This window comes from Ostrea edulis, chromosome 7 (assembly GCF_947568905.1).
Source record: "Ostrea edulis chromosome 7, xbOstEdul1.1, whole genome shotgun sequence".
In the NCBI taxonomy this organism is placed as follows: domain Eukaryota; kingdom Metazoa; phylum Mollusca; class Bivalvia; order Ostreida; family Ostreidae; genus Ostrea; species Ostrea edulis.
Window position 1 is genome coordinate 77,181,380 of NC_079170.1, and position 21,081 is coordinate 77,202,460.

Below are 21,081 nucleotides of genomic sequence, written 5' to 3' on the forward strand. Positions count from 1 at the left end.
CAGTGACACAGGGCATGTCACGGCCACTCTCTTCTAAACACAGTGACACAGGACATGTCACGGCCACTCTCTTCTAAACACAGTGACACAGGACATGTCACGGCCACTCTCTTCTAAACACAGTGACACAGGGCATGTCACGGCCACTCTCTTCTAAACAAAGTGACACAGGGCATGTCACGGCCACTCTCTTCTAAACACAGTGACACAGGACATGTCACGGCCACTCTCTTCTAAACACAGTGACACAGGACATGTCACGGCCACTCTCTTCTAAAACCCTTCCATTTCACTTAAGATTGGGGGAGGAATAATCAGTCCCAAGGTTAAACGTCTTAGGGTAAATAAAATTGCACTTGGGACCATCCAACTGCAAAGAGAACGTCTTGGTTAATAGGTTAACATAATCTTTACTTGTAGAATAACGAAGTTATTCACGAAGTTTTCTATTTACAGTGGAGAAGAAGCAATGGGAAGTAGACAGGAGGCATCACACCATTTTGTTAATCTGGGAAATTAAAGCAAAATGTGAACTTAAAATATGTGTCTATATCTTATCCACGTTTGTCCAAATGAGCAGAATACACATCACGGATGTAAAGAAGCTTTCATATAAATCTGTATTTCCCACCCCAGTGGTTCTTGAGAAGATTTTCAAAGATTGTACCTATATATTCGCATTTATGTAGCAATATTCCATTATCACCTGCATACGGTGTTTATATCTCACAACTGATTCGATACGCAAGAGCTTGTTCTGCGTATAATCAGTTTTTAAATCGGGACAAGCTACTGAAAAACAAGTTAACTGATGGTACAGGGTTTTCAACAGTCTCGATTGAAGTCAGCATTTCGCAAATTCTATGGTCGTTATAACGATCTAGTTCGTCAATACAACTTATCATTGGGTCAAATGCTGTCGGATGTGTTTCATACCGATTGTTAGGCCGTTCTTGGCACACTGATTTTGACTACAGATAATTCAGTTTACCTGATCAGGATGTAGGAGTCACGGTGGGTGCGACCGGTCGACAGGGGATGCTTACTCCTCCTAGGCACCTAATCCCACCTCTGGTGTGTCCAGGTGTCCATATTTGCGCAGCTATCTATTTTGTATTGCTTATAGGTTCGATATCTTCACCTCTCTTGTAAAACTTTGATCCTCTATTGTGGTCCAATCCTACCACCGGTGCTCACGATTTTAACGAACTTGAATCTGCACTATGTCAGGAAGCTTTCATGTAAATTTCTATATTCTTAGCACAGTGGATCTTGATAAGAATTTCAAAAGATTTTACCTATATATTGGAATGTAAAACTTTGATCATCTATTGTGGCCCCGGAGATCATGATTTTAACAAACGTGAATTTGCACTATGTCAGGAAGCTTTCATGTAAAAATTTATACTTTCCTCGCCCAGTGCTTCTTAAGACGACTTTTAAAGACTTTACCTATATATTCACATGTAAAAACTTTTATCCCCTATTGTGTCCCCTCCTACCACCGGGGGTTATTATTTTAACAAACTTGAATTTGCACTACAGTTTGTGTATATCATAAAGCTTTCATGTAAATGTCATCTCTTCTGGCTCAATGGTTGTTGGGAAGATTTTAAATGACCCCACCTTTGTTTTGCATTTTTGTGATTATCTCCCCCTTTTACAGGGGACATGACCCTTCATTTGAACAAACAAGAACGCCTTTCACCTAAGTATGCTGTTAGCCAAGTTTGGTTGAAATTGGCCCAGTGTTTCTAGAGAAAAAGTCGAAAAGTTTACAGACGGACATATGGACAATAGTCGATCAGATAAGTTCACTTGAACTTTCAGCTCCGGTGAGCTAAAAACTATATTTGATGTTCTCCAGTGACATTCCGGCTGAAATATGCACGTGAGCCCTCATGGAAGTTCCAACAATTGTGCAAGTGAGCCCTCCATTGAAAGTTCCAACAATTGTGCACGTTAGCCCTCCAGTTGAGGCTCAACAAATAGCTCTGATTTGATTCACTAAAAGAAGCACCAAAATATAATGATGTAAAATATAATTCAGCAGAACTTCTTCTCTTGTACTTGTTTATTGAAAATAATTTGTCCCGCATGAAACTTACAAAATGTAATGGTGATGCCGTAATGCTGCATGTTAATGAGTTTCATATGTTACAATGTCTTACACACAATCGTAAGCGCTTTCTTGCATAATTATGATTTACTTAAAGATGTGTACAATTCATTCAATGCAAGAAATATGAAAAAATAATATCATTTTTGTTCTCTTGATACAAAATAATGATCACTGAAAATATGTTTCCAGAGTAATGTTTGAGCACATCGGCCACACACTGAGATCAAGTTCTGTGTGCCACACACTGATACCGTCAAGTTCTGTGTGCCACACACTGAGACCGTCAAGTTCTGTGTGCCACACACTGAGACCGTCAAGTTCTGTGTGCATTAAGGGACAATCAGGGATATCCATTGTCGAGGAGTTTCTCTCTTCTCTCGAAGACAATCTTAAGGAGGAATACTACATCGTCATAATGGCTGACTTCCTCTTGAAATATGAATGAAAATATAAATATCAGCAATACGTGTATATTCCTTTTCTATAAAAATGCACTTGTCTAGCTTGGTAGCTCAGTAGGTTTACGTGTCAACTGCTGATCTGTAGATCAGGGTTCGAGCCTAGGAGGGATTTTATTTATTTTTTCTAGATCACTTTCTACTAAACCTGTATTTTGCAACTAGATAAAGTAAATGTGAAAGTTTCAATTCTAATATATTATTGAACATATCCTCTACTTTGCATCCATATAATAGTTCTCTGGTTTGTTACTCCTCCTTAACTAGAATTTATAAATCATGAGGTCTCATTGGGTAATTCTAGCAATGGTAAAATATGTGTATAAAAATGTTTTGTAGATATTTCATGAAAATGCACTTTCTTTGCTTTACCGTCACTCGAATCTTGTACATTATTCCCGGATCAGCAATATGGCTCTAGGGTAGGTTACAAGGCACTGATTATAAACACATACATACATTTCAAATGAAACAGTCCTTATATTCTAAAAGTGGACTCGGTCCAGTTAATTCATTCACTATTACACGTATTTCCTTCTGGAATAACACATATATCCACGATTTGCATTACGATTTATGTAACATGGTTGCAAATGTTGCGTAATAATTTCACACTCTCGAAATTCTGGCAGCTTCCTCTGCAGACCTGCTGGAACTGATTCGTGATTTTATCTTAGCGGTCTGTGGAAAGGAAACTGATGTCAATTGTGTAAAATCTGGAGGTGGAGGAAACTCCGCAGAAATATCCATCGGTGAAACACTCCCGCTAGGAGAATCAATGTTTTGTGACAAGTGAGTTGATGGCACGTGATGACCTCTGTGGGGGGAATTATGTGAATGCACAGCTTTGTCAGTTCGTATTATTCCCCGAGAGGGGGATCCAGGTTTCTGACTGGAGGATGAAGAAGAATGTGTGGGTGATGCTAATGGCGATATGACAGTCTGAGTGAAAGGGTCAATAGACGGGAGCATACGTCCTGCTTTAGGCCCTGTCGGAGAGGGACTGTCGCTCGGAACTTGTCCATTAACCAGCATGGAGCGTGTGATTCCCATTTTGGGAACTGTGGGGGTTGTTGCTCCTCCGCTATCAAGAGAAGAGCTACTATTATACTTCCTCGGTGGCGGGTGATCACGTGGAGGCAATTCGGGGCGAAACTCATGGCTTTCACTAACTCGTTTTGTTCGTCCGCCTCCAGAACTTTGACTCAAAATATCAGGATTTGTAATGAATGGGTTTTGAGAAAGCGGAGAGTAATCTAACCGATTTAACCTTGGAGAATTTCTGGGTCCATCGTCTAAGTGGTTGTAACTCTCACGAATGAAGGCCTGGTTCTCACATCCACGAAGACCAGACGATCCATCATTTGTAGGCATCGCTGATCCATTGGAATGACCTTGGTTCTGGAAGACGATTGGATTTCCCGATGTTATTGGATTGGACACAGATAGGGGACCTTCATTCACGTACATTACCTTGGGCTTATTTTCCAGGACCCGGATTCGCAGATCTAAGTAATAGATAACACATTGTTATTTTCTTTATCAATGTCACACGTGACGCTTTTCAATAACATAATTTTATGTGACATTTCAGGTACAATTCGCTGGCATCCTATCTTAGCTTGTTTCTACAAAACATATTACCAGGTCTGTTTTAGAATTATCATTGTCTCATAGTCCCTGATTACGGCAGGTAGAAATGTAAAGTCAGCTCTTGCATTATAGAAGGATTGTATATATGGACATTCTTAGGTTATTATGGCAAAATAGGGGGATTCTTTGGCTCAACCAGAGATCGAACACGGGACCTTTGTATCACCGGTTAGATGATCTAACCAATACGAAGTATAATAAAATTTATCCTCAATATGAAATTTAAACTTAGTTTGGAAATAATACAAGAGCTCTCCATATAGTAGACAAAAAAGAAAGGTTTTTAAAAATGTCAGAAATGTCCTTGTATAAGCGTAAGGTATTGGTGTAACAATCCCTCCAAAAAGGGATTTCCATCTGTTAAAAGCTATATTACAGAAGTTCCGACATCATCAAAGAGAAAAAAAGTCTCCATATGGAAGAAAACTTCTCAAGCAGGACGTGAAACAACATACAACCAGCCATCTATTCCACATGGCATATGAACGCAAGTCTACTTCTAAGTTTTACTTTGGCTAACGAAGCTAACATGTTGGTTTATTGTATATTATTAAATGTCCCGCTCGAGAATTCTTTATTCATATGGAGATGTCCCCATTACTGATGAAGGGCTGCAAAATTTAGGTATATGCTCGGCTCTCCCGGCCTTTGAGAGAGGGATCTTTTTCGTGCCACACTTGCTGTGATAGAGGGACCTCGGGTTTTGTGGTTTCATCCGAAGGACCGTCCCATTTAGTCGCTTCTTACGCCAAGTTACCTATTTTAACCCGGATCCCCATAGCTAAATGTAATAACGTGTCGCATTTGACATGATGATGTTGAGCATAATAATACAATGTACATAGCTATGAGACCAATTTCTGTCAAGAAAATCATTACATACTCTGTATAATGTACAGGATTTACCTTTCATTTTGCTTTTGAAGTATCGAGTGATGATAATCAAAGACAAAATAAACAGGACAAGCAATGATCCAATCAAAACAATCAGAATTATTTCAGCCATTCGGAACCCCTCGACCTCAGTTTTCCCGGAAACCGTCGCATCCGTCACAGTCACTGTGGTGGTGGATGACACACAGTGCGAACAGGTCCTTTCAGTACAAAGGGCTCGTATTTCCCGGGGGTTGCCGCTAGAGTTGTAAAAACGAAACCCTGATGTCAATGTTAACTGGTCATTGCGGTATTCCCCAACCTAAAACATGTAAAATTTGTTTATCATATTGAGTACATGTATAGGTTACATAACAAATTAAGAAAGAATGAGATGCATTAAAGAAGGAAGCGAACAGAGAATTTAGTATCGTGTCTTTACAGTAATTATATAAATGGCGCTTTTAGAATCATTGGAAACACTGTCACTTCGTAACATGCCTTTACAGTAGAGGGCGTTTTTGAATCATTGGAAACAATGCAATCACTTCGTCACGTGTTTTTACAGTAGAGTAGAAGGCACTTTTAGAATCATTGGAAACACTACAATCACTTCGTAACATGTTGTACAGTAGAGGGCGGTTTTAGAATCATTGGAAACAATGCAATCACTTCGTAATATGTCTTTACAATAGAGGGCGCTTCTAGAATCATTGGAAACAATAGTCACTAAAATAAACGGTTCATTTAAAGTAACATGTGAAGCACTTTTACAATTGCCATGAAGAGAAAACCAAAACACAGGCCTAGGTATTTGGTGTGATGGCTGACAGTTGTATCAGAGGGAGAGGACGTTTAGTTGTTATACAATTTGGTCTTAGAATTCAAGCAAACTAGTGGTATTTTGAAGATGGGATTTTTAAAAAAAAAAAAATGTTATATTTATGACAAAACTGCAGTATAAACGTTTAATTAACTTAGCATTATGCTAACTTTTTTTCCAATACAATCCATGGCTCCTATGAATTAAACAATGTCATGGAGCTAAATTCTTTGTTCATAAATATGCCACATGCCCAAACCCTTCCTTACCTGTCTGTATTGGTAAGAGGTACTTCCCGTTTTCTGAATGTTTAGAATCTGAAATCCAACGTTGCCATTCCCTTCGGAATTGAAAACAGTAAACACCGACCCATCAACTGTTAATTCGACGTTTTGGATTTCGTTCACCACCTCGTCTACGTGTCCTTTAATATTTTGACAAGGGAAACTAACGCCCATACAGAGAGTGTCCTTCACCTTCACCATGGCGGTTCCCACGGCGTGGACTGCGTTCATGACGTGAACGATACGTTGGTTCTTAATGAATGTTTGTAAATCTGCCTGTGTAAACTGTGTATTTTCTGGACAATCGACGTTTTTCGTCTTATCAAACATCCCCGGAGGATTACAGTTGAAAAAATTTGCCCAAAATTCCCGAAACCAGTCATTATTGGCTTTCACTTCCGGTTTTAAATCCCGCAGATAGGAATCGAAGCCACTTACGGCTGATCTGGTCTCAAACTTTGACGTGATGGATCCCTTTACGAAATCTCCGTAACCGTTCAGAATGTCTTGTCGTTCGCCCCAGTCCTCGCTGGCGAGGAACACGACGGTTTTATAGTTATCGGTTTTCATATCCTGTAACAGAGACTTTAAACGAGCGTCCGTTCCAAAGTATAAAAAGACATCAGAGTTGGTTCTCTTCATTTCATCAATAACATCAAACAAGTTATCTTCCGCTTCTTGAATCTCAATGGCTTTCCCAATACAGATATCGCTTTCGTTGGCGTACCTCAACAAGAGTTCCTTCCCTTTACTTCCGTAGTTGTTATTTACATACAGAATCCCCCCTATATACTGCCATTTCAGATCTTTGGCGATTTTTATCATCGCTCTAGCTTGATCCACATCACTGGGAACCGTTCTCAGAAAATAAGGATAATTAATTCCATCATCGAGATCGGGTGACGATGATGCGTAACTTATGACCGGGATGCCCAGTGAAGTGAATTGGAAAGTCATGGGAACGGTTACACCGCTAGCTGCCGCACCTATAACGGCCACGACATTTCCGGGGTCCACGAAGCTTCCTTCACCGTCTGGAATCTGAAGTCTCCCAGACAGGAACTGAGATAATATCAGGGATACCCTATTTTTGCTATAACAGTCGTCAAACGCCAGCGCGCTAAAATTCATACCTGTTCTCTGACTAATGTCTTTCACTGCGAAGAAAAAGGCCTCGGCTGCTATGACGAAATAGGACCCTGTATCTAGGTCACCACAGTCGTATTTATCGGTTTCATTTATTGAGTGAATTGGGAAAATCCCTAATATCATGGCTTGACTATGATCTCCACCATAATGATATCGATAGGGAATTTCCGGTTTTGTTTGACAATTCTCGCATACTCTCGCACAGGATGAAGTTTGGTAGGAAGCTAATGATGAACTGTTTACATTTAGGGTTTGATTGACATACTCCCCAACCTACAATTAGAAAAAAATGTTAAAAACCCTTTGATTTGCATGGCTTCTTTAAAGTTATTATTGTGTTTCTTTTGTGTCAGGGTACGTTCATTGCACTAAAATGGACACTGAGGTCCTATTCTAGCACATATGAATTGTACATACTTATGATTTACAAATTTTGTCTTAATTTGCTGTATACATATATGTAATCATCATGTATAAACATATTTCTGTCCATTTGCAAAGGTATTGTAGACAAATGAAAACTGATTCCATTTCATAATCTTTAAAGTTAGATCTTTGCACATTGATCGTAATTTTATCATATCTCTACGATTACGTGGTGTTTTTTTTCAGGTTTGCATATAAGCCGGTGCATGAGAACATACAACAAAATAAGAAGAAAAAATTCTTTCTAAACTATTGAGTATGGAATTAAAAATGGCCCTATGAGGAGTTATAAATAGTACAAAATATTCTGGAAGTATAAACTTGTACTAAAGCATGCTACTTTTGTCAGTAAGCACTTATTCCCGTAGTTTTCTATTGGTCTCATCGTTACTTTTTCTGCTGGTGACAAAAGTCAATAATTACAATTTTTTTCAAGTGAAGGAGTGGAGTGACATTCTACTACTTTGGTAGTACATAAGATCCATACATTTTGATAATACCTTTTCAAACTTCCCATTTCTGAAGACATTGATGTCGTACAATGGCGTCGTTTCAGAAGCAACAAAGTCTCCCTTGGCCGTAAACCGAACTGTTCTTTCTTGTTCGATGAGTTCCTTTGGTTCGTGTGTAGTATTCAAGGAACTGTACGAAAAATCCACATTTTTCAATTTTAGTAAAATGTTCTTTTTGAGATACTCTGCGAATCCGTCGCACATTGATGAGTAACTCTGACATTTCTCCTGAAACACGTCATTGAAAGCGGCCGCCATGGCAAACACGGCATCCACAGCGGGACGCACGATGTCTAACCGATAACTCTCCTGAGCCTCGTTACCAATTTCAGACAACAATTTCTCCAGTGGATCAACAGATTCAGAGTTTTTGTTTCTCCATTTTTCCATGTAATAATCTCTAGCTCCTGTGATCTGCCGAGAAGCTAGTGATATTGTTATGAAACCACTCGAAGCACTTTGTACCGCACTGAAGACGTCTTCACTTCTACCCACAAAATCTGTCATCAGCCACACCAACTCCTTAAACTTGTTGTCCAATCGAATACGATTCAGGAGTGATTTAATCACATTCTTGTTTCCGAAGTAGATCACCCCTAGCCTGCGATTTTGCGCTCGGTCCTGCTGTTTTTCTAATTTTTCATAGAACTTTTGTCTAGTGGTATCTAAACTGAAATCTTCTGTAGAACTAAAGCTCTCGATAACATCGATGCAAATTTTATGGGACTTTGCCAGTGCTCCGATCTCACGTATCCCGCTGAATCCGTAATTATCGTCTGTATGTATGGCAGCCACGTAGGTCCACTTTAGTTCAACAAGCAGCTGAACGATGGCCTACAAGAAAACCATGTCACCGCATTTAGATACATGCAATTTTGAGCGGACAACAAACTACACATGGATCTTTGAATTCGGACGTCGGGGCTTCTGGCAATGTATTATCAACCTGATTAATCTTGATAGACTCTTTCAACTTTCTTTGATACATGTATTAATTCAGATTTTGCTGTTTATCCTTACCTTAACCTGTTCCGCGTCGTTAGGCGTGGTCCGCAAGAAGTTGTCATAGTTATTGAGATCTGGAAGCGAGGCTAGGGGGCTTAACAAAGGTATATTAGTACCGCTCAGTAACTTCACCACACTGTCGGAAGTCTGGCTTCTCGATGTTCCAAGGATACCTTTCTCAATCAAACATAATAATATCATAAAAAGGCTTAATACTTAACCATGATTAGATAAAACTGTTTATATGATCGGATATAAAATCGACATTGTTCATCATATTTAGAAGAATTTGGTATTGAATTTGGCATATAAAGATCGCAAAGGGGGTTCATATATGGAAAGAGGTTCTTTAAAGCTAATGTCATAAAAATATGCTCTAATATATGGTGAACAGAATTTAATGCTATTCTTCTTTCATGAATAGTGAATCTTGTTCATGATTAGTGAAATCTTGTTCATGATTAATGAATCTTGTTCATGATTGGTGAATCATGTTCATGATTATGATTAGTGAATGTTGATCTTGTTCATAATTAGTGAATCTTGTTCATGATTAGTAAGTCTTGTTAATGGTTAGTGAATCTTGTTCATGGTTAATTAATGATGTTCATGGTTAGTGAATCTTGTTCATGATTAGTGAATCTTGTTCATACATAGTAAATCTTGTTCATGGTTAATTAATCTTGTTCATGATTAATGAATATTGTTCATGATTAGTGAATCTTGTTCATGATTAGTGAATCCTGTTCATGGTTAGTGAATTTTGTTCATGGTTAGTGAATCTTGTTCATGGTTAGTGAATCTTGTTCAGTTGTGGAGTACACTTGTGTTGTGGTCATTTGATTTACACATGATAAATTCAGTCGATGTTTACTGTTTTAGAAATGTAACTTACATAATATGCATTAGTTTTAAATCTTGCTACCAACCTAGCATCATTGCAGAATAACAATGGTACGTCTAAAATTACTGAAAATGAGGACTTGCAAAAGACGCCACATAATGTGATACGTCATTTTACATGGCCAACTCCGAGAAGCCAAGTCTGAGGGAGTCACCAATCTGCCTGAGAACAAATGTTTGAAGTAGCCATACAAGAAATTCAAGGAATTGTTGATCGAATTGATGACGTGTTTGTCTATTGTGTCAGATGTATAATTCTGTAAATCTTAGGATCAGTGTAATCACGGTGGTTCTGAATCGATTCTAAGTAGTCAGAAAGACAGGGAATGTTTCTCATTTAAACACTAGTCAGTTTTTAGTCAACCTAGAGAGGTTTGAAATTCAAAATCCTTTGTATAATGGCGAGTACGTGTTTTGGTCAGAGAGGTGTAGGAATGTAAATGTGTTCTGTGATATAATCGTTATTTGACTATAATGTATACTTACTGTTCTGTGATATAGTCTTTATTTGACTATAATGTATACTTACTGTTCTGTGATATAGTCTTTATTTGACTATAATGTATACTTACTGTTCTGTGATATAGTAGTTATTTGACTATAATGTATACTTACTGTTCTGTGATATAGTAGTTATTTGACTATAATGTATACTTACCTAAGTTAAGAAGAGTTCTATTGCCGACGCAGCTGGTTACTTTGGACGGAAATGCAGAGCTGACTGCGTTCATGGCGCCATAAGTACTGAGTCTGTCTAGTCCACAATCGTCATACACATCAAACCCTACAACACACAGATTAATCACTGTTATAAAATACCAATCTCACTAAGTACATATGTAGGTCAAATAATACATGCATTTAAAGCAGACAGACAGACCAACAGACAAAAAGACAGATAGTTAGAGAGAGAGAAAAGGAAAGAGAGAGAGAGGGGGAAACTTTCGGTGGGATATGGTACGAAATATTATCAAAGACAAAGTGAAAATTTCAACCCTAAATATACGGGTTTTGATCTTTCTTTATTTCTAAGAAACTCTAGAACTGTTTAGTAAGTCAGACTAGAATGAAGCTCTGTCATTGGATAATTCAAGTCACGTGAATGCTGTCGCAGCAAAATTTAGACGGCAACATGGCGTCCAAAACGTCTTTTTGGCCGTACTTCTTATATAAATATTTACGTATTGGTCCTAGACAAAACAAAACACTTATCAGGTTGAAGCCTCTAGCCTCGCCCGAAAAAAAAATTATGTAGGCAGTCAGTAATAGCGTGGGATGAATGAATGTTTTCATAAAAAGGATTAATTAAGAAAAAAAATTGTTTTTGAAAATGCATAAGGATGTGATCTTCGACGTCTCACGCTGACATAGCTTGTGAAGCTTGTTAGCCGGCGTGATGCGTCACAGCTTGTTAGCCGGCGTGATGCTTCACAGTTCATACCCGTAGATATGTACAGTGTATTCTAACGCGTTTCATAAAAGTATGCCGGCGTGATGCGTCACAGTTCATACCCGTAGATATGTGCAGTGTATTCTAACGCGATTCATAAAAGTATGCCGGCGTGATGCTTCACAGTTCATACCCGTAGATATGTACAGTGTATTCTAACGCGCTTCATAAAAGTATACCGGCGTGATGCGTCACAGTTCATACCTGTAGATATATGTACAATGTATTCCAGCGCGCTTCATAAAAATATGATCCCGTGGGGATCCGGGTTAGAATAGATCCTCAGTACCGCGTTGCTTGTCGTAAGAGGCGACTAAATGGAGGCGGTCCTTCGGATGAGACCGCAAAACCCGATGTCCCGTGTCACAGCAGATGTGGCACGATAAAGATCCCTCCCTGCTCAATGGCCATAAGCGCCGAGCACAGGCCTAAATTTTGCAGCCCTTCATCGGCATTGGTGAGTCTCCATACGATTGAAATATTCTCAAGAGGGACGTTAAACAGTATTCAATCAATCAATCATAAAAATATGTCGGTGTGATGCTTCACAGTTCATACCCGTAGATATGTACAGTGTATTCTAGCGCGCTTCATAAAAATATGTCGGCGTGATGCTTCGCAGTTCATTCCCTCATGTATTTTTGAAAATGATTTTTGAAAAAAAAAGAGAAATATTAAACATTCCTAGACGTTAGAATAGACTTGATATTAATATTAATCAAGATTCAAAAGGGCATTGCTCATAACAACAACGCATTCATGAAGAAATGACTATCATTGCAATTTATAACATGTGTTTGTGAAACACAAATGCCCCACGATAATGGCCAATTCCAAAGATGACCAAGGTCACAAGTGCAAATATTGGTAACAGTAGAAAGATCTTGTCAAAAGAAATGCTCGTGTATAATATGAAAGCTCTAATATTTACCATTTAGAAGTTATGACCAATGTAAAAAAAAAAAAAAAAAAAAAGTAAGTTAAATGTCAAGGTCAAAAGGTTTAATACCAACGGAAAGGCCTTGTCACAAGGAACACTCATGTGAAATATCAAAGCTCTATCACTTATTGTTCAAAAGTTATTAGCAAGGTTAAAGTTTTCAAAAAGTAGGTCATACTCCAAGGTCAAGGTCACATAGTAAAAAATATTGATACCCACGAAAAGGTCTTGTCACATGGAACACTCACGTGAAATATCAAAGCTCTATCACTTACTGTTCAAAAGTTATTAGCAAGGTTAAAGTTTCAGACAGAATGATAGAATTAGATTTACAGAATGACAGACAGAACAAAAACAATATGCCCCCCCCCCCCCCCCCCGATCTTCCATCTCGGGGGCAGAAAAATATCGAAGGCCAAGAATCATTGTACATGTAAATATTGAGCAATATCCCACAACCACGCATTCTGCACGCACCATACATGTGTGTCATCTGCAAACATTTATAATTATGGACAATATATTTTGATGATGTTGTTTGCTTCTATTTATCGTACACCCTTCGATACGTTTTCATTATATACTGCTGTGGCATCACTTGTAAGTGAAGTGCTTGACACTCGGGACCGTAACAGTAAGGATTTTCTCTAGTGTCAATGCCTTCCGCGTCTGTAAGGTATCATCCAAAAGTCCAGTAACTCTCATAGCCTTCGGTGTGGGAGCGGCCACGACCTTTATAAAATGGCTTAGGTCTGACGTAGGCAGGACTCAAATTCACAACCTTCCGCACGCTGGAAGTACTGAGTTGCAGGTCAATATTGTACACAAAATATTACATGTAATTCATGTATGCATATTAAAAGCACCAGTAAGGTATTGTTTTCAAAAAATTATCTGGTGAATTAGCATGTCCTCCTCAAGGAGAGGGGAAAATAAAATATATCTACATGTACTCTGTATGTGCACAGATGTGGTAGATCATTAATGGGTCTAACAGATAACGAAGACGGAGAATGCTAAAATATTTTTCTACAGGAAATGAAAATGTACTGTTGGAAAAGTTATATAAACATTAAATATTTCAACAGCATTGACCCATGAAATTCTTCGTTTAGTTGATATAAAAGTTTGACATTGAGAATGACCTTCAGGCTTGCATCGTCTTCCATGGACGTAACAGACTACAATGTTTACCAAATAAAAGTACCTACACTTAAACGTTTCTTTTTATAATGAGTAAATGGTTTATTATAGTGACGTGTGTTATATAGAATCACAACATGAAAATCCACATATGATAGCAATTTAAACACCCAGTCATTCAGGCCTACGTGTATAATTACGTGTATAATTATGTACTTTTTTAACATTACAACAATCAATGAAAATACACCGCCCACCATAAATAAGCATACACTTGTGGGGTTTATAAGATTGATCACTGTTCTTTATCTTCGCCTTTCATACACTCACCAAAATAAGTTTCTAGCGCATATAAAAAAAAAAATGGGTAACATCATAGATACAGATCGTTCGATGCAAAATGCATAACTCTTACATTAAATGACGTTAGGCTATTAACTTTTTATATCCTTATTTTTTATCAAAATACTTGATTTTCTAAATTTGTGAATTATCTGAAAGGGTATATTATGCAAACCTTAACTTGAAACCGTTTCAAACTAATTACTAATACATGCTATTGTGTATTTGATGCGTACTTTTATAAGACCCGTTGATTTTTCACCTTGAATAAATCAATATCACAAATTAACAGACTAAGCCTAAAATTTTGAATGTCCATTATTGGTTCACATATATTGAACTTGTACCCTTAATTGATTATTTTGCTGAGAGAAATTGAAAGTTATACACAGTTAATTCAGCTCTTTTGCATAATTTATTCAAAACCTTTTACGTGAGAAGAAAAAATCTCTTCCTGTGGCCTTCGATGCGACATTTATATATACTCGAAATAAAAGACACCACAGAGTCGTCCACCTCTGCTTCATTCTTAGATATTTTATTGAAAATATATATTAACGACAGACTAATAACTCAACTCTATGATAAACGGGATGATTTCAGTTTCTCCATCGTCAACTTCCCATATTTAGGTAGCAATATTTCATTATCACCTGCATATGGTGTTCATATCTCTCAACTGATTCGATACGCAAAGGCTTGTTCTGCATGTGATCATTTTTTTTTTATATATAATAGAGACAGGCTACCGACAAACAGGTTTATGGCACAGGCAATTGCATCGCTTGGGGTCGAATTTACTTTATAAAGAGTATAGTAAATTCGACCCCCAAGCGATGCAATTCCCTGTGGTTTATGGTGCAGGGGTTTCAACAGTCTCGTTTAAAGTCAGCATTTAGCAAATTCCACGGTCGTTATAACGATCTAGTTTGCCAATACAACCTATCATTGGATCAAATACTCTCTGACTTGTTTCATACCGATTGTTAGGCCGTCCTTGGCACACTGATTTCGACTACGGATAACTCCGTTTACAGAGCTCACGGCGGGAGTGACCGGTCAACAGGGAATGCTTACTCCTCCTAGGCACCTGATCCAACCTCTGGTATATCCAGGAGTCTGTGTTTGCCCAACTTTCTATTTTGTATTGCTTATAGGAGTTATGAGATTTATCACCGTTCGTTGTATTCACCTTTCATTGAATATATTTCATGCTAAAATATGTAAGAAGTCTATGTGTATACATATTAATGGTAGGTAGCGTATTAAGTGTTTATATTAGTACCTCGGAAAAATGCACTACAACTCCGTGTATGTTTTGTCTACTAGAACTCTGAGTTACGTGTGTGTTTTGTTTACTCTGAGTTACGTGTATGTTTTATCTACTAGAACTCTGAGTTACGTGTATGTTTTATCTACTAGAACTCTGAGTTACGTGTATGTTTTGTCTACTAGAACTCTGAGTTACATGTATGTTTTGTCTACTAGAACTTGAGTTACGTGTATGTTTTGTCTACTCTGAGTTACGTGTATGTTTTATCTACTAGAACTCTGAGTTACGTGTATGTTTTATCTACTAGAACTCTGAGTTACGTGTATGTTTTGTCTACTAGAACTCTGAGTTACGTGTATGTTTTGTCTATTAGAACTCTGAGTTACGTGTATGTTTTGTCTACTCTGAGTTACGTGTATGTTTTATCTACTAGAACTCTGAGTTACGTGTATGTTTTATCTACTAGAACTCTGAGTTATGTGTATGTTTTGTCTACTAGAACTCTGAGTTACGTGTATGTTTTGTCTACTAGAACTCTGAGTTACGTGTATGTTTTGTCTACTCTGAGTTACGTGTATATTTTTTGTCTACTCTGAGTTACATGTATGTTTTGTCTACTAGAACTCTGAGTTACGTGTATGTTTTGTCTACTAGAACTCTGAGTTACGTGTATGTTTTGTCTACTCTGAGTTACGTGTATGTTTTGTCTACTCTGAGTTACGTGTATGTTTTGTTTACTCTGACTTACGTGTATGTTTTGTCTACTCTGAGTTACGTGTATGTTTTGTCTACTCTGAGTTACGTGTATGTTTTGTCTAATCTGAGTTACGTGTATGTTTTGTCTACTCTGAGTTACGTGTATGTTTTGTCTACTCTGAGTTACGTGTATGTTTTGTCTACTAGAACTCTGAGTTACGTGTATGTTTTGTCTACTCTGGGTTACGTGTATGTTTTGTCTACTCTGAGTTACATGTATGTTTTGTCTACTAGAACTCTGAGTTACGTGTATGTTTTGTCTACTCTGAGTTACGAAATGACAAAATGTCCTTTTTTTTTGTTGAATATTTTTAACCAAAGGGGTTATAACCTCCATTCCGCGACTGTTGTAGGATTCGTATTAAAAAAGGAGACACTTCAACAAATGTAAATAGGGAAATCCTGAATCGCTGGGAGATCCCCCACTGAAAACCAAAAGCAGACATACGATCTCCTGTAGTGTAGAGGTTCACACATTTGATATTTAATCAAACTAAGATTCGTCACAATCACTTACATGCAGTAACAATTGGGACATCATGATTCATCAAGATCGTGGTGCAGATATACGTTATGGAGGAATAAGACACCAAAGAAATTTAACATGAATGAAAAATGAAGTATACGTACAAAATACCCTTTATTGAAATTGAAAACTTTGAAATTTATTTATTTAGTCCAAAGAATTAATTTTGGTAAAAAGAAATCTGAAGAAAAAATAAAACCCTTGCTGGACTCGAACCCTCGATCTACTGATCAGTAGTTGAGAGCTACCAATCTAGGCAATCAAATTTAAAAGGGATATAAAAATATTGCTGATATGTACATGATACATGTATATATTTTCTATTCGTGTTTTAAAGGAAGTCAGTCATTACGATGATATAGGTGAGTCTCATTGATTTACTTTTTGATGGGATAAATTTCATTTATGTAATATTACTGTCTCTTGTGATGAGGTATATTTTTTTTTTAAAACACCATAAAGTAAATAAATACATGAAATAAAGAATTTCATTGAAGATATACCTATTTTACACCTATATGTATCGATCCTATGGTGTTGTGATGCCATAAATCAATTAAATGAATTAATACAATGGGTTACAGTAAAAAAAAATATATATGTAACAAACACCTTGTCAATTCAAAACTTACACAACATATCAAAGGTATTTCAAATCTTTGTTAATATCCCGGAAAAATTTACCAAAAACTCGTATCAAATAACTGAGAACTTGTATCACTCTTTCGATGGTGAATTCATGCTTCATACCGGATGTTTGAACGAGCGAGCCACCAAATAAAATTTTAGTGCAATGGGTATCCTTGAAAAACGGTTACATGTACATATCAATCAAGAAACGTTTGAAAAAAGGGGAGGGTGCGGTCAAAAATGGTACCTATTTTCTGCCCGAGGGGTGGGGATTGCAACAGTGGCTACACCAAAGTGGCACAAAATGACCTCGTATGTTAATTGGGGGTTGAGGTTAGGGGGGGGGTTAAAAACACCTTAACCCCTTTCCTCTAAATCCGCCACATCATACAGAATTCTACATTAATTATTCTAACCTAATATGGTGTTTCAGTTCAGCGAGCAGCTTATGAATTCTGAACGGGGAAGCTTTTCGGGTGAACGGCCAAACTATCGCTAATCCTCGCACAGACAATGCCGCGACACTCTATCTGTTCTTATCTGGGAGAGAATCTTTCTTTCTTTTTTCTTTTTTTAAAAAAAGTTCGAAACAACATTTACAAGGGCACATTTAAGATGGTCATCCAATGCCTCGCTTTATTTTGAATTTGTTATTGACATTTAAAGTTTAAAATAAGGTCACTTTCATTCCATGTTAGATATCGTTTATACCTAACATGGATCAGTTTCAGAGATTCTATAGATCGATCTGACAAGTAGGGGGTAATGTGTCAGTCTGAAATTCTGTAACTGTTTAGTTTGATTTTGAAAGGCCATAGTTGTGTGGTGGACCAGTTATTTTGGAAATTGGAATAATGAAAAAAAAAAATGATTTGCCATGAAAAACAACACTTACAAAGTTATTACTTCTACACTGGCACTTGAATAAATTTGGAATCTCCCTCTCTCTCTCTCTCTCTCTCTCTCTCTCTCTCTCTCTCTCTCTCTCCTAAACTCCCTGAATATGAGGTTAATCTATTGTGAATATTTGAAATTGAATTGATTAAATAAACCGTGTTATTACATCAGTGTATAGCCGGGGACGCGTTGTGTGGTTAAAGTTACACGACACAGGAAATTGACTGCATTGAAATTTATCAATTTTACATACTCTCAAATTTTCATTTTATAGGGGGAGACGAAATAATTCATTCAATTTCTATGTACCATATTTTTATTCATTTGCACATTCATAAACAAGTAATGGTTGAATTACTAGCTGTATAATACACTACCCTTTACATTCTGGACAGCCATCATGCAATTGTAATCAGATTTGCAGGTTTGTATTTATTGGTTATAACTAATTGAGTAAATGCTAACATTATTACATGAGCGCACAGCATGGCTCATTTTGTTTAAGTTCAGCGTGCCTTTAGAAACTTGAAAAAATTCTAACTGTGCATGGTCCACAAAGGTGGTGGAATTGACGCTCGCATTGTTATTGTTGTTTTCATTGTACACATGTTTTGTTTTGTGGGGAGGGGGTGGGGTGGTGTTTCTTTTATTTTTGCAACTCAAGACCATAAACTGAGAAATAAAGTTAAGTCTAAATGAATATCATTAAAAAAAAAAGATAACGTTTTCAGTATTTGTTTGAATTTCTTTTATAATTCAGCAGTTTTTCAAACATCTGTGCTAGATTAATCTTAAGATATAAGTAATCAAAATGTTGACCAGTTTATTCTCAGTTTATTGTTTTGATGTCTAGTCTTCATTATGGGTTGCATGAAGGAAACAACATTTACAAGATAGATGTGTGTTAACCTATGATCTGGCGTCCATGCATGGTCATGCCAGGTATTATAAATACTCACCTAGAGACAGAATTTTCAGATTTCCCTGGGAGTTAATGATGTTGACAGCCCACTCTATTGCAGATAAGTACTGCACTGCATTCTGGGACACTTTGTAACACTCCTCAATCTTCGTGCTCTGCCGGATGCTGCTCACTACTGCGAACCGCACCTGCGCAGTGGGATTGATAACCAGGGGGTTCGCGAGACATTGCTGGGAACCCGATACTGGATCACAGACGAAACACAACACAACGAGGTGGAAAATCACTACAGACGATAAGAACATAGTGAGGGTCTGCTCAAAATGTCATAATAATTTACAGTTTCTTCCCATATACAGAACAGACGGCCGTTTCTTATCTATTCCAAATACACATCATCAATAGAATCGCTTTTCTTTCTGCAGTCGTACGGGAATTTACCATTTAAATACTTTTGATGATACCGAGTTGGTGGGTGCATATAGACAGTTAAAAATTCCGGTTAATGCGTTGAACTACAGGTTTTCTCGGGATGAATGGTCGGTCCCCGCTACTAATGTGAATGTAAGCTACGGTATATATATCCTCACAATCCACCCTGGATTCACTTTCTGTAACATGAATGATTTTTTCCCCTCTATTACATCACAACAACTAAGCACATACTATATGACAATGTAATGATCTTAACCTGCTATATTTACGTGTGGATCCGATTATCGGTTGACAGTACTTGAAAAGGAAACCAAACGTAACCTCTCATGACATTAAACGGTCAAAACCGATATGGAATTTCGGACTATAGGACACCGTTGCTGCCTGATGGCCACACTACTCTGAAAGGGGGAGATCCTTGTTTACTTTATTGCTAGTTCTGTGAATGTGTAAACAGACAGTTATTTACGTCCCTGCATGAATTAGAAACAAACAATGGCACTTTATCTTGTTGATAAATATTCCCTTCAGAACAAAATATGGCGAATTAATTCATGTTTGTTGAAATTTTGTGTTGAAATCGTAAAATCCGGGACTGATAAACAGTCCATTTGACGTATTTACCAGGGTGGTCAATTAACTCCGAGTACCTGCACTGGACGAAGGTACCACGTGTGAATCTCTATTTATCGATGTAAGGTCCAAAATTACGTCCCGTGTATGCAATCCTATTCCTGGTGTTCACCTTAAACCCCTCCTCACCACCAAAACAAAAGCAACATTTACACCAAAATGACAACAAAATGGTTTCACCGCATCGATATTCTCACCTGCACAGGTGCGTTAATATTTTGTAAACATCAGGTAGATTTTGTCCTTTCCGACCCGTACGTCCAGATCGATATTTCGAGCATCAGAAATCAGAATTTTGTGTCGTTGTAGGTTTCAGAATTCATTTCGTTGTCATCTTTTTATACTAATGGGAGTTCATCCGTGAAGCTTAGGCCACTGAAAACATTCCGAATAATAAGGAGTTCACCCATGTGCATTCATAACTGACCACTCAACCGTGTCTAGGGAGCGTATCAAGATATTGGAGTGTCAACAAAGCACACACTTCGCCACATTCCATCTTTGTCATTTTTTCTTTACATTTAAATTTCAGGCCGAGTTTATCTTACATATGCCCCCAAAGTACATAACGAATTTAAAGCTTTAAGTTGATGTTTTCTAAGTCAATTAACAAACAAATGGTCGATTTTTGAAAGGAAGTCTCTATGATAATTTCAATTCAAAATAAAAGGCAAGTTATTTAACTTTATCATGCCAAAAACTCAGCTATCGATTCAGGTGGATAATGCAGTGATCCGGCAAATCTAAGATACGTTTATAATCTAAGTGTGGTGAGAGAGAGAGAGAGAGAGAGAGAGAGAGAGAGAGAGAGAGAGAGAGAGAGAGAGAGGTTACAGTATAGGGTAATGACATTGTAGGTGTGTTATATCTATATCAATCAAAAGTAAAGGTTAGCTGATATCGTAGGATATTTGGAAAATAATTTC

The 21,081-nt window shown here is 37.5% G+C and overlaps 1 protein-coding gene across 1 annotated transcript; it reads right to left on the reverse strand.

The window, feature by feature from the left end:
• Positions 1-2,059: 2,059 nt before the first annotated feature.
• LOC125657247 (uncharacterized) lies at positions 2,060-20,574 on the reverse strand. The gene is made up of 7 exons (XM_048887934.2): positions 19,125-20,574; positions 10,867-10,992; positions 9,321-9,478; positions 8,289-9,134; positions 6,199-7,635; positions 5,140-5,428; positions 2,060-4,088 (listed from the first exon to the last, which is right to left on the reverse strand). Exons 1-7 carry the CDS (start codon positions 19,390-19,392, stop codon positions 3,190-3,192), a joined length of 4,023 nt encoding a protein of 1,340 aa, XP_048743891.2. The 5' UTR covers positions 19,393-20,574; the 3' UTR covers positions 2,060-3,189.
• Between the last annotated feature and the right edge of the window lie 507 nt (positions 20,575-21,081).

Excerpts from the sequence above, each read along its gene's own strand:
- LOC125657247 (XM_048887934.2), bottom strand. The coding sequence starts at position 19,392 with ATGTTCTTATCGTCTGTAGTGATTTTCCACCTCGTTGTGTTGTGTTTC. Across the intron at positions 10,993-19,124 it reads TCTGAAAATTCTGTCTCTAG|GGTTTGATGTGTATGACGAT; the intron begins GTGAGTATTTAT and ends TGTGTGTTGTAG. Across the intron at positions 9,135-9,320 it reads ACGACGCGGAACAGGTTAAG|GCCATCGTTCAGCTGCTTGT; the intron begins GTAAGGATAAAC and ends GTTTTCTTGTAG.